This window comes from Scomber scombrus, chromosome 15, assembly GCF_963691925.1.
Source record: "Scomber scombrus chromosome 15, fScoSco1.1, whole genome shotgun sequence".
In the NCBI taxonomy this organism is placed as follows: Eukaryota; Metazoa; Chordata; class Actinopteri; order Scombriformes; family Scombridae; genus Scomber; species Scomber scombrus.
This window is the reverse complement of record NC_084984.1, coordinates 13,436,397-13,450,177: the sequence shown is the minus strand read 5'-3', so window position 1 is coordinate 13,450,177 and position 13,781 is coordinate 13,436,397. Positions and strand designations below refer to the sequence as shown.

The following is a 13,781-nucleotide window of genomic DNA, read 5'->3' as shown; positions in this document are numbered from 1 at the left end:
TAATCTATTGAGAACTCTGTCTCTTAATGATCTTGTCAAAATTAAGATGCTAGATGATTGTACTTAGAGGCCATTGCACATTTCAGAGAAAGACAAGAAGAAAGTGTAAATGATCAAGAATTTACATAATTTTGTCACTGCAACATCTGGAGTTAACAACATAGTACAGCTAGGGAAATGCTGTAAACAGTAAAGACTAGAGAAAAATCTTTTCAGCAAATAAAAAATATGGGTTATAAGGAGACAATATAAAAAAGATGTGTGCTGAGGATTTCACAAAACAACACACATTTCAAAAAGTCTTTGAAAAAGGGCGGCTCTAAATCACTCTGACAGGCCGAGGGGAAAAAAATCAAATACTCTAAAAGCATATTTGACAGCCTAATCTGGTTTAGAGGTGGCAGAGATGCATGCCCTTTAGCTCCACTGCTACTCAAATGGGTTATATTAAGCACAACAGTTTTATTGCTGCACGAGCAAAAAAAAAAAACTTGCAAGGGTGCAATTCAGTCCCTAGTGAGGGACAGGAAGTCTCAACCCAGCTGTTCGTTACCCATATACATGTGAACTCATACTTCATATTTAATTTTCAGTGTGAAAACACACACATGTTTTAGCTATCTGGATGGTGTTGCCCAAAGGCAAAAATACACTTTGATATTTAAAATAGATTTAGCTTATCTTTTTTGTTGTTGTTGATCCTCTTAATTTTTGTGCGAATGGCTTATATATGCAAACATACAGCATGTTTGGATGAATATACATAAAACACAGTACATTGCTCTACTACACAGAGGCATCACATTAACAGGATGATTTAAACTTCAGCGCTCATCTTCATATACCAGTGAAAATCTGCTTGTATGGGCTCAGATAATCAGATTCACACCATTCTCTGTTTTGGAGGCTGTATTTAAAGATCAGACTGTGTATATTTTTCATCCAACACAATAGATGATTGGGAATAGTGAAGGATTGTTTTGTCCTGCGACTCTACCAGACTATGTAGCTCAGCTTTATTGCCAAAGGCGTTTATTAAGAGCTGCTGCTGTCTACTTCCTTTAATGATGAAGACAATGTAGATGTCGTCTGTTAAAGATGAGTTATGTTGGGGCTTTTTTTTAAATTTGCTTTTTGTCAGGAAAGCAAATAGAGAAAATATAATCACTGTTACTGGATAAACATTTAGTTTTAGTTTTGTTAACATTGATATGTTGACATATTCTTAAAAGTGTTTGATTTTGGTTGGATTATTTGAATTGTCCCTTAATTCATAAAATTCATAAATTGTCTTAAATATCTCAAAAACTAAATAAACAAAGATATGCAGAGTTAATGAGAGTCCGGTATACAAATGTAGCCCTTTTCAGATGTTACTGAAGATTAGAGAGAAAACAAAAGAAAAAAAAGAAAACAGCACTATACAAAAAAAAGAAGAACAAAATCTGCTCTTCTTGACATCTTAATCTTGCCACTATATTTGATATCCAATCTAGTACACAAATGTTTATGAAATTATTAGAATGGAGAGGAAATTGAAATACCAATCTTCAATCTCACCTGCTAGTTGGGAATAAAGCCTGCATGATTTAATACTCTTTCTCAGTCCATTTAATGTTTGCTTAAGTTTGAAATTGAGCCAGGCTGAAATGATTGAAACTAATTCAAATTCACAAACAGATCTTGTCAAATAATATTTAAAATATTGGACGCACTATGGGTGAGAGAGTGGCAAATTATGATGCAATTATGATATAAACTAAAGCAACACATTAGTTATTCACTGATGTTTCTCCTACAGTATTTTCCTCAAATCAAAAGCCTTAATCAGTGCACAGAATTAGATTATATTTGATATACAATACTATGTTTTAGTTTGAATGTTATGGAGCAACTATGTGTGAATATTTCCCTCTAAACGCATGTCTGAATTGAACCAAAATCTTAATTCCCAACTGTGGGTGCAACAGTGTTATTTGGATCTCTGCGGAACACTAAATGACACACTTGATCTGCCATTTAACCAACAGTGTCAGAGTGAAAGGATGAAAGAATTGTTACAAGACATTTTCTTTAAACCATAATGCATTTAAGTTCAATGGTAATGAGGTAAACTGAGCTGTGCAGTGGAGCAGAGGGAGTCATGATGCTCAGTTGTCAGGAACATAGGACTATGGGGACACACAGGAGATGGTGGGCAGAGGGATTAGGAAAGGAGGGTTTGCAAAAAAACTTTTTGTTTGGGCGGAGTTGCCATTTTACTCCCTGCTGACTCTTTATGCAAACCAGAGGCAACCAAGTGGAAATATGGCTCCACACGGACAACTCATCATTTAATTCCTGACTTTTGGAGTGTGCCACACATTGTAATAAACTCTTGCATACTGGAACAGAGTACAAGCACCTTCAAATGAGATTGGAGACAAAACAATTTGCCTTTTCTAAACTGTTAGAAACTACTGGAGTTTGACAGAGCAAAATTAAAGTTTTGGATGATGCTTGAAGTTAAAAAAACATCTATGCCAACCCAACTCTATCAGAGATGTCCCAAAAGGGACATCAACTGATGAAAGATACACCACTAATATCGTACCATCTGCTCAGCCTCTGAGTGCTTCCTTTAGGAAGACAGATACTATAGCTGGATACAACAACGTGCCATAAAGAAAAATAAATAAAAACCAACAACAAACATCCTGCCATTTTCTAAGAGCACACAAACCAGAATATGCTGCGCTTGTCAAAAAGTAAAAAGTAAAGGTAAAAATCTACCAGGAGCAGTCATGTTTACAGACATTTGAACTTCATCAAGCAGCCCCTGGAGAGTTCACCGAGTGCATCAGTTATCCATCACAATTTGACCATTCATTCCACACCACTGGGTAAATGCTAGATTGTTGCTGTCCACACTGTACCCACATCTGCCCAATAAAGTTCCCTACACCTCTTTGCTAATAGGGTGGTTTTTTTTGCAACATTATTAAAAAACGGATATCTGACATTTTGCATTTACAATTTACATTCAACATAGCAGACAGTGCACTGTGAAAATTTACATAATTTCTTGTCTTCATTCGTCCATATGAAAGGTTACATACGTTTAAACTTGACAATTAGATTCAAGACTTTTTTTGATCAAGAGATTCATGGCTCAAAGATGAATTGCAGTATAATTTCCATGGTGACTGACTTCAGAGAAAGTTTTGACTCCATGTGCAACAAAAGATAGATTTAAAACATGGGACAGCTATAAACAAAATCTAAACCCCAAAAGATTTCTATCCATCCATACAATAGGAAAAAAGTGTCTGTGATCATGGAAACAGCAGTGCAGGCTGTATTGTAAACAGCATAACAATATACAGTTTCACAAAGCACATTGTTACTGCATTGTGTAATATAACCAACTGGTGTTTGATGAGCCAAGTGATGAAAAAGGAAGGCACTGGCACAAAAACATTACCTTTCTAAAATTGCTAAACTTTTCGAACAACAGCTGTTGTTATAATTTGAGGAAAGCTAGCACAGGAATAAACCACCTGTCATCCTCTCTGGCTCAGTTGCAGCAGCAAGGGAACACAGGCAACAACAAAAAACAAAAAACCGGAATAAGCAATGCCTCCAGAACTTCAGCAATGACTCTGACTAGAACTTAATTCATTGCAAATGCATTTCAACTATCTTAAGAGCAACAGACAGCCTTGAAGGACTGACTCTGATAATGGACTTTAAGCTCTCTGTGTAGCATGTCGCCGCTCTGTGTTAGCACCCAATCTGACAAGGGTGGCTGAAACAACACTAACCCAAACGCATCACAGAAGAAAATAATACCACTATGTCCGTGATCCTCTGAGATAATCTTTGAAGACTTGAGTGCCCTGTCATTCTTTTGTCTGCGTAGCAATCAGCAGCCACATACAGTGCCGTGAGACTGCTCTGAATCATTTTAGAGTCATTTTTCATCCCACATTTATGCTCTCTAAAAGTGTGGGTTAAAGTTAAATATTTCCAAGCTGCCTCTCCAGTGGAAAAAGAGGTTTGAATAAGACAGAAGACGTAAGTATGTAGTCATCTCTCATGATTTCTACTTCTCTTTTTTATTGAATGTGGTCATTCTTCCATAGACTGGACAAAGCATGACATTTATTTGATATAGTTCTGTCTGCATGCTGGTGGTTATAGCTATAGGATACAAAGTGTGTGTTTGCATGAGTGTAGAAACTGTTAATAAGATATGCTATTATATTTAGAGGTTTGATGTGTGATAGAGTTTGACAAACAATCCAAAGGCTTATTAGCATGCACTCATTCATATTTTATACACACTCTTGCCGCTGTCCACTACTTTCCACCTCTTGGTCTAATAAGGATTCAGCTTAGTGGTACGGGTTTAGCATGATAAACTGCCTGCTCAATTCTACTCTCCAGCCCTGAAAGTGCTACTAACTCAATGCAAATGAACCATGGCTGGTACCACTGTTAACAATTATTTTACCCATATCAGCTATTTCACCCTATGCAAATAATATAGATAAGCTTATGTGACTGAAATTGTATTTCCATTAATAACACAAATATCCCCTGTGAAACATGGAGAGCAGTTTAATAAATACAAACACACTATGAAATGGGTTAAATTAGTTTTAACAGTTTTATGTGGCTGCACAGAAAATATGTGGTACACTGTAGCACATATTGAACACCAGTAAATCAGATATTCCTAGATTTATGAATACATTTATGACTATACCATACATGTATTATACATTTAAATGAGGTCTTTACTATACTGATAAGAAAGTTAAGTAATACATGTTATGTTTGTTTGGGAGAATTTACTAAAGCTTTGCAGTGAGTAAAGTGTCAAAAATCAGAAAAAAGTACTAAGGTGCATTACTAGCATTGATTATAAGCCACATTTGATTATGCAGGAAAGAGTGACATGGTGCACCCATGAGTGTTCTTGCATATTTTAAATAAATTATCCATGTCATGGGTGCTCAGGTGGCATAGCAGAAGAACACCAAACAAATGCAAAGAGCATGGGTTATTATAAAGTGTAAGTAACAATATGATGAACGTGTCAACACTACCTTCAACATACAGTCAACTGGCAAAAGTCAATTACCAGTATACCGTATATAAGCAAACACCTACCTGGGTCATAAAAAAATAACAGCCACAAGCTACTAAATATGTCAAATTTATTTGTTTCAGATGGATGATGGTGAATATGACTCAGGTTTATTAATATGGAATAGTCGTCATGGTAACACAGTGGGAGGTAAATTGTGGGGGATGAGTAGCAGAGGGCATGGGCAGTATAACTTGATCTGTTTCTGTATAGAAGAAGAGTGATTAAACAGTATCTTGCAGAAAATATTAAAAGCATTACGCATTTACTGTATTTCCTCAAATAGTGGTTGGGGCCTTTTCTTTGAACTCAACTGCAGAGGGTAGCAGGCATATCTTAGAGAAAGGCTTTTATTTCTATTTCCCTCTGTTTTATAAGTATTTAGCTCATTTTTTAGTATCAAGCCATAATAAATGTAGCGCTTGAGTTTCTATGTGGAACATTTTGTCAGTGCATCACTTAGCTGCAGCATGCATGTAGCATGCTCATTAATTAAAGCTTGCTGGCTTAGCCAAGTTACCCTGGTTATTGGTTACCATGCTCATGTAGTGTTGCTGTTGTCACCATTATTCAAATATGCGCTGTATAATATGCATAATCCCCGTAAAAATATTGTGTCTCATCTGTCCCCCTCCCCTCTCTGTAACGGTCAGGTAGGGGGCAATGCATTTACTAATACTATTACTTCAGTCATGGCATACATATTATATAACAGGCACCAGAAGTTTATCCACCATTTCTTCCCTGGCCTGTTTTTGGGGCCGGCCTTTATTCGTCCGTGTCAACCATGCCTCCTGGCATTATTGGAGAAATGCCTTTAAATTGACTACTGTTGTATATTGGAGGAAATATGACATTTTGTTTATTCTATAAATGTTCTACATCAGTCTGTCAGTAATGGTATATGTTATTCTTTATTACCAGTGTCAGGATTAAAGCTGTGTTATTGATCATTTGTGATTGCCACACAATGGGATGACTGAGGCTCAGGAGGTAGAGCAGTCGTCCACCAAACAGAAGATTGGCTGTTCGATTCCTGGCTCCTCCAGTCCACGTGTGGATTGGAGGAGTTCCCAAAGGCTGTGCCAACGATGTATAAATGTATGTGAATGGTTAGTCTCCATCTTAGGAGCAGGTTGGCAGTTGGCACCCTGCGTGGTGGCCCCCTTCATCAGTGTATGAATGTGTGTGTGAATGGGTGAATGGGACATGTAGTGTAAAAAGCACTTTGAGTGTCAAAAAAGACACAGTCCATTTACCAGTCCATTTACAATAGTACTTAAGGTTGTGTGATAAGAGTGTAGCAGAAGTTCCGCTGATTTTCATGATTATTGTCATGAGAAAATTTTGTAAGAGTAAAAGCAATGGTGTCTTTATTTTCTGTTTAAGGGAACCTATTATGCTTTCCTTATTTTTAGTCATATATATTATGTTACAATGTCAGATATCCATATTAAACATGGCTAATGTGTCAAATAATGAGGTAGTACAACATTCCAATGTTTTTTTTAAACTTTTCTTATTAGGTCATCTGCTCCATGCACAGCATGCAAGTTCACAGCTCCACTCTACTAACAATATGGCATTTTTCCATTGTTTTGGGGGTAGTCACGCCGAACCATGACTCAAGCTGAGCTGGCACACTGTGAGTGTTTTTCTATTACACAGCAGAGCAAAGTAAAACGTTACGTGTTGGAGGTGTCCTGGTAATCTGCAACTCTTCATCACTGTGGCTGTTTCTGCGTGTACTATTCCTCCCTGCAATACTTCTAACTGATCCGCTGAACAAATATGAAATGTAGACGATTGCATTTTAACTTTTGTAAATGAAACGACTGGAATTGTTCAGTTGGAGTATATACTGAACTGCGAGTCCTGAACAAAACTGTTTGTTATGAATACATGTTCACACATTAGCTTCCACTTAGCTGACAAGGTATGAAAGCAGCTATGTGGTTAGTTAGTTCGATAATGTGGCTAACGAATATGATGAGCTCTTTGTCATGGAGACTAAAAGATGGGGACGTTGATTATTTATTTTCCAGCATTGCGTCTTATCAGCTACGTCACAACATAGCGTGAAATCAACACTCAACAGACTCAATCCATAATACTACTAAAACTGGGCTGTGGGAAAATAGACATGCTCCCCTGAAACACTATAGCTGGCTAGCATAGCAAACACATGTGAAAAGCATGGGTGCCATGCTATATTAGTTATATTGAAAAGGGAAAATGATGGGGTCATGGTTGATGCTACTCTGCCTCATGAGCTGCAGACAGTGCTGAGAGTATAGTAAACAATAAAGTTGAAGCACACTCTGCTGGACAGACTATGTTATGACACCATTTCTAAATCACCCCAAGCATCATTTTCTGCATTTAAATGTTATGTAAAGAAAAAAGAAAATTCATATCAGCGCATATCGGAGAACATGTAGGCTGATATTGATATATCTGTGAAAGGCCCATATCGGCTGATAATATCTGCCGACCGATACATCAGTCCGGCTCTAAAAAGGACAGAAGGTACAACAGCCTTTGAGAGACAGAGGCTGAACTGAGGGGCTCCATAAACGGCCAGTAAGATAAATAAGGAGCTTTTAAAAATTGTGAATCATGCAAAGCCACTCTAGGGGAGTCCAAAAATATATTAAAAAAAAAATATACAGCTGGAAATTAATATAATAGGTTCCCTTTAAAATATGATAAAGTAAAAAGGAAAAAAAAAAAAAAAAGGAAATTGTGCGCATTAGTGTTTGTCTTCAGTCGACACAAACAACAAAAAGACCAGTTGATTTATAGCCTCATCCAAGCTCATAATTACTCACCAAACCATCCTCCAGCATTTGAGATGGCTCATCAATTTAATTGCTTTACAACCCAGGCCCGCCCCATGTTGTCAAAACCCTGGCATCGGAAGTTTCCAGTCACCCTGTACTTGTAAATATGCCAGTAGAAAACCTCTTGTACTGTACCGTTTGTATTGAAATTTACAACGTTGCATCTAAAATAAAACAAGGGTTCTTGCAAAAAATAGGGATGCATGACGACAGCTACACTTATATTGTTTATGAATAAATGTAACAAAGTACATTTCATTGTACATATTCCAATACAACATTTGGAGTATTCATGTTCTAAACATAAGTATCCAAATGGTAAAATATGTGCATTGCATATGCTATTTGTAGCACTACCCCTGCTGTTGCTGTCACTGGACCAGTTCCTATTGATCCATTTTATATTGTGAGTTGCAGCACTGCATTCCCCCACCACATTCATTACAGTGATACACCTTATGTCATTAATCTTTTTCAAAAGGCAATTTCTGTGTTTTCCCTAAATTACAAATTGGTAAGAAGCAGAAAGTATAATGAAAGGTTAAAGTTATGTAAAATAAAGGGACATATACTAAAGCAGCATGAATCATAACTGCCTCTAACCATAGTCCCCACAGTGTTCATACATACACTAGAGCATAACACCAAAGCATTCTAATTATTGCTGTAAACAGTGCATAAAATACTATGGATTGCTTGACAATATCACCAAAGCCAAGTTTGAAAATACCAGATGGCATGCAAATTTAATGAGTGACATTATTTTGGGGTGAAAACAAACAAACAAACAACATTAAAAAGAGGTTATTATTCAGACGAATTATAGAAGAAATACTGTATCATGCATCACTTCAATACTTGATTTAAAAGGCCATTGCAATTGTTCTTTGTCCGGTAGCTTACATGCTCTGTAAGTCGCATGTCCTATATTTTCCTTTGAGAAAAACAACCAGACACCAAAAAGGTAATCTGTCTAAAAACTGTTAATTATGTGTCTATATAGATAGAGAACTTGTTCATACAGGCAATCAAATTGCTTAATTTTAAACCATTTTTGTATAAAGCAATAATGTCATTTTTGGATCAGGCCAGACAGCAACCTGCTACATGTAACAAAAGCCACAGACTTTGAAAGACAACCCACTTTAGCTTTGCTGCTGAAATCTCCGTTTTACCTTACTTACAAAAATGAACATGCCTAGTCCTGCTTGTTGAACAAGCCACCAGACAAACACTCACCAGGGAAAAGTCCACTGCTAACAGCAGTTTGCAAATTTGATAGCTAATTAGCTACTCAGCTGCAGCGCAGTAAACAGCAATGTAAACGCATCTGCAAATATCTCCTCAGTCCAGTTAGATGACAAATACTGTCTGCCCACGTTTGTTTTCGTAGTCTCTAGTTTCCCTGCTGGGGCTGAGCCTTTCAGCTACTGTCTGTCAAAAACAGACATCATATTTAAAATTTAAAGTACAATTTATATACTCTGTGCATTCAGTTATAGAGCTGATATTATGTGTCACTCATTGGTCTCCTTAATCTGATTCCAGTATATCCCAATGTGCCCAAACCGATGGGAGATTTCGGATGCACTTGAAAGGTTAAAAATAGTGTGACAAGCTTAAATTCTTTCATGCACAGACAAAGTATGTATTGTGTGCGTCTAGCCAGACTAAAGCCTTGAATACAGCATCACTAGTGTGGTACTAGTCTGCTGTCACAATGAAATTGGTTGTCAACACCCTCTGAGTTCTGCTACCTAGTTGGTTCCAGATCAGCATCAGTTCAGCTGACAGCAGGACTGGATGACAAGTCTAACTGCTGGGCCTTTTATCATTCAATCTATTGCTGGCAAGGTGTACTTTGTACTTTTATTTAGACTTGGATCAACTGTGTAATACTGTACATTTACATCTACAGTAACTTGTTCATGACAATGTCATCTAGATATAAAATCAGCACATGGCATCTGTTTACACTTACCATGCAACCAGATGAGTCTAACTGTCGGTCAGACACACACTTGAAATTCTTCTTGCAGCCACCGTTATCTTTGGAGCAGTCACGGACAGGCCCAAAAGATGCAAGTAGGTCCTCTACTGTCTCAAAGTAAGTAGACATCATTGCCTCCTCCCTGAAATAGAAAAAAAACAACAAAAAAACCCCAGTAAAAATACAGACGTCTTCGCATTTGTTTTACCTAGGGCCATATCAGTACAAGTATTGATAGGTGATAATTAATGCTTGAGCAGTTGAACATAATCTCTCACCACCTGGAATGCAGTATCTCTTTACCTTGCAGGTTCTAGTGCAATTCAGAAACTATTCATGCATACACATAATGTGAAAGAAATTGTGGTGTTTTGGTGGCTTCTATCCTTGGCCCTGTAATTAATGACTATTGTTTAGTTAAGTCAGGTATTTGTGATTTTCCCCCTCTTTTTCTAGAAGAGAATGAAAGTCAACTTAATGCCTCAAATATTAGTAAAATATGATGTTATTGAATACACTGGAGTGATGCGTGCAGGGATTCATGCTGGTTCATCGTGGGTCATGTCTGAGACTAATCGGTGCATTGGCATTAATTGGACACATTTGTCACAGTGTGTTGATGGAGAATCGAGGGAATCATCCATTAACTTCCATCTCGTTTGCAGTGAGGCTCATCTGTCATTTTAAACCCGATCCTAACCTGATTGGTTGGATTATGGACTTTTTTTAACTGATAGGTCACAGCATGTCAAAGTTTATGGTGCTCTCTCCAACACGCTCTATTCATCCACCAGTTCCACTCGAGGTTTTCGTCTGCCCCCTGTTTTTGTACAATAATGAGTGTTGCAGCAGCTATTAGAACAGACACATCTTAAAGACTGCTGATGATTCTGTCATTGTCAGCCTTCTAAAGTGTCATGGGCCGGTGGATGACATTGTGGCTTGGTGTGATGAGTCTTTCCCCCAGGTAAATATGTCAAAAATGAAAGACATGATCATTGATTTCAGAAAGTTACCACCAAGCCCATTGCCAACTGTGATGAAACATGTTTACATTGACCTAGCGGGAAGATACAAATCAAAGTATTGCTCTTGACAAAAAGTTGTGTTTTCGATTCCTATGTTGATGCTATTTCTAAAAAGATCCAGCAAAGACTTTTGTTTTCTGATAACAAATAACTATTTTAATGTTTCTTCTGAAACAAAGACTTTCTTCGAAGAAGTTTAATTGAATCTGTCTTAACTTTTTGTATACTGCTTGGTGTGGAAACCTAAATCTGTCTGCCAAGACTAGACTTGAAAGTCTTGTTAAAATTGCAAGTAAGGAGGGCTAATACTATATTTCACTGTGAAGACCATTTATTCCAGAGGGAATTTAAGCTATTGACCTCAAGACGTCATTTCAGGGCACCTGTTCCAAGGACTACACGATTCAATGTTTCCTTCATCCCTAGTGCTATTGATATACTTAATGGCAAATAGCACTGTGGCTGCATTCCTTGCACTTTCCTTGCACATTAGCACACTTGCACATCTGCACTGTTGCACATTTGTACTTGTACTATGAATATTAATTTATTTTCTCTAGCTCTATGTTTTATTGTGTTAATGTTGCATTGTTGCTGTCTTTTTGTATACTGTCTTTATGTGAACCCTAGCTGCAAAACACATTTCACCTTGTGGGACAATAAACATAACCTTGAACCTTGAACTTTCAGAACTAATCCAAGGGCTAAGGCATCAAGACCCACCCTTGCTGACAATGTTGAAAAATACAGTGGAAGAAAATGCACATGCAACTGCATGCATTCAGACACACTCAAATATATACAAAGCCCATGAGAGCTAAATGCCTGAGTAAAATTAATTAATTTCTCATCTCTTTATGTATGTAATTTATTTTGTGTTTGACATACAGGACAGCATTATAATGATATTTTCAATTTGCAAAACTCCATAAATGTTTCTATTTTAATAGATCAGCAAAAAAAAAAAAAAAATCACAAGAAAGCTGAGCAAATAATTAAGATTATTCAATGTTTACAGTTAAGACTGAGATCACAGTGATTCTGGTTGGACACCCGTAGATCTAAGTGTTTGTCATGCACACACTGCCAGGGCCACCACTAGAAAAAAATCACTATACACAAAGGAGGAATCTATCATTTCCTAACGCTGGATCTCTGTACTTTCTTCTGGGAAATGTTAGCTTGACCAAGGCTGCGGAGCTCAGCTGTTCACTTCAGCATGCTCAGCCATACTGAGCTCTGCATGCTCGCTGTCAGAGAGAACGAGGGGTAAGCAACCCCTTTGTTTTTCTTTGCAAAGAAACAATAGCACTGTCTCTTGCAATGGGACCACAGGGACCACAGTGTTTTGCGAGGGTGACTTGACTCTACAAACAGCAACAAGATCATGAATGATAGCAAGACAGATAGGCCACGCTGAGCAAGGAAAATTTTCACAGACTGTTGTCACTGTCACTGTTTGTTTGTGTCTTTGCCTCATAAGTGCCAAAGTACACATAGACAATGTCATTTCAAAGACAAAAACAGTGACTGAAACAATAATATGCATCTTGATTTTGCTATTAATTAAATTAAAATGTCCCAAAAATAACCATAATAAGTGAGTATAAACCATAAATCAAACTTTGCAAGTCTGTTGTCTTGCAAAGTTTCTTCAATAACAAGATGGCATAGTAAACCCTTATTGACTCAGTATACACTGCAAAATATTTTTTATTGTTTTAGTGAAAAGAATTGTATATTGTGACCTTATCAATGGCTTTAGGCAAAAATGAAAGGCAAAGCGTTACAATTAATTAAAAAGTAGGACTGCTCTGTGCATAGCTTTGACAGACATACCTTTAAAATGCATATCTTTTTGATGTATTGGAATACATGTGGACAGACACATCTTACTACATTTTTAATAATCAAAATTTAGTCTTTTTTTCTCTTTTCTTTTTCATAGTGTCTGCCCATGTGTGATCGGCATACAGAATACTGTTTAACACCTCACACTGTTTTTAGCTTATGTGTTGTTTGTTTCTTGTCAGATTTATGGCACATCAGCCCATAATTGGCATGTCTTCCTTGTGTGAGTGGAGAAATATTATGGCTCACTGACAGCACATCAGGACTGTCCCCCTTTGCAAAAAACAAATCTTTCCTGACATAGTGCTGTGCTGATGGCTAATCAGTCACCGTCCTTGCTGTTACAAACACTGAATAGAAAAAAAGACCGCCAAAGTAGTGTAGACAAGTAACCTATCAGTCCAAAATGTGGATAGTCCATTTGCTTTATGAAGTCAGGAGTTTGAGCTCCCAGTTAGTGTCATTTGCAATAAAAGGGGGGACAAAATCTGATAAAAAGGTATCAAACATTTGGGCTTTGTGTATTAATGACCACCTAATTAACTAGGCCTATGGTCTATGTGATGTGTGCATCCATTTAAATCTGGTTACAAATGACATTAATTGTTTTTTAAAATTGACACCTGACACATGAAATTGTGGGTCTACTATAAGAACTGGTCTCCCACTCTAGTACACCTCCACAAGAGAAAGACTGAGGGGGACACGGTACTGTAGGTACCTTAACCACCTCAACTATTCCATATCAATATGAGGGAGTAAGACCCCGATACTACAGTCTTCTTTGATTTTTGATATTCTAATCTTATCATGCAGAGTGAGGCCAGCCACCTTGTGGGAGAACCTCATACCGACTGTAAAAGTCTCAATCTCAGCCGTTTGCTCACAAATCAATACTCAGACATGGTCAGGAAAAAGACAATAGAAAATCATGA

General features: G+C 37.3%; 1 protein-coding gene across 2 annotated transcripts in view; it reads right to left on the bottom strand.

Moving 5' to 3' along the window:
* LOC133995312 (astrotactin-2-like) overlaps positions 1-13,781 on the bottom strand; it is a 287,008-nt gene that overhangs the window by 97,431 nt on the left and 175,796 nt on the right. For both annotated transcript variants that reach the window (XM_062434657.1, XM_062434658.1), the window contains exon 11: positions 9,959-10,109. In XM_062434657.1, coding sequence (XP_062290641.1) covers positions 9,959-10,109 — 151 coding nt within the window. The remainder of the gene's footprint in view (positions 1-9,958; positions 10,110-13,781) is intronic.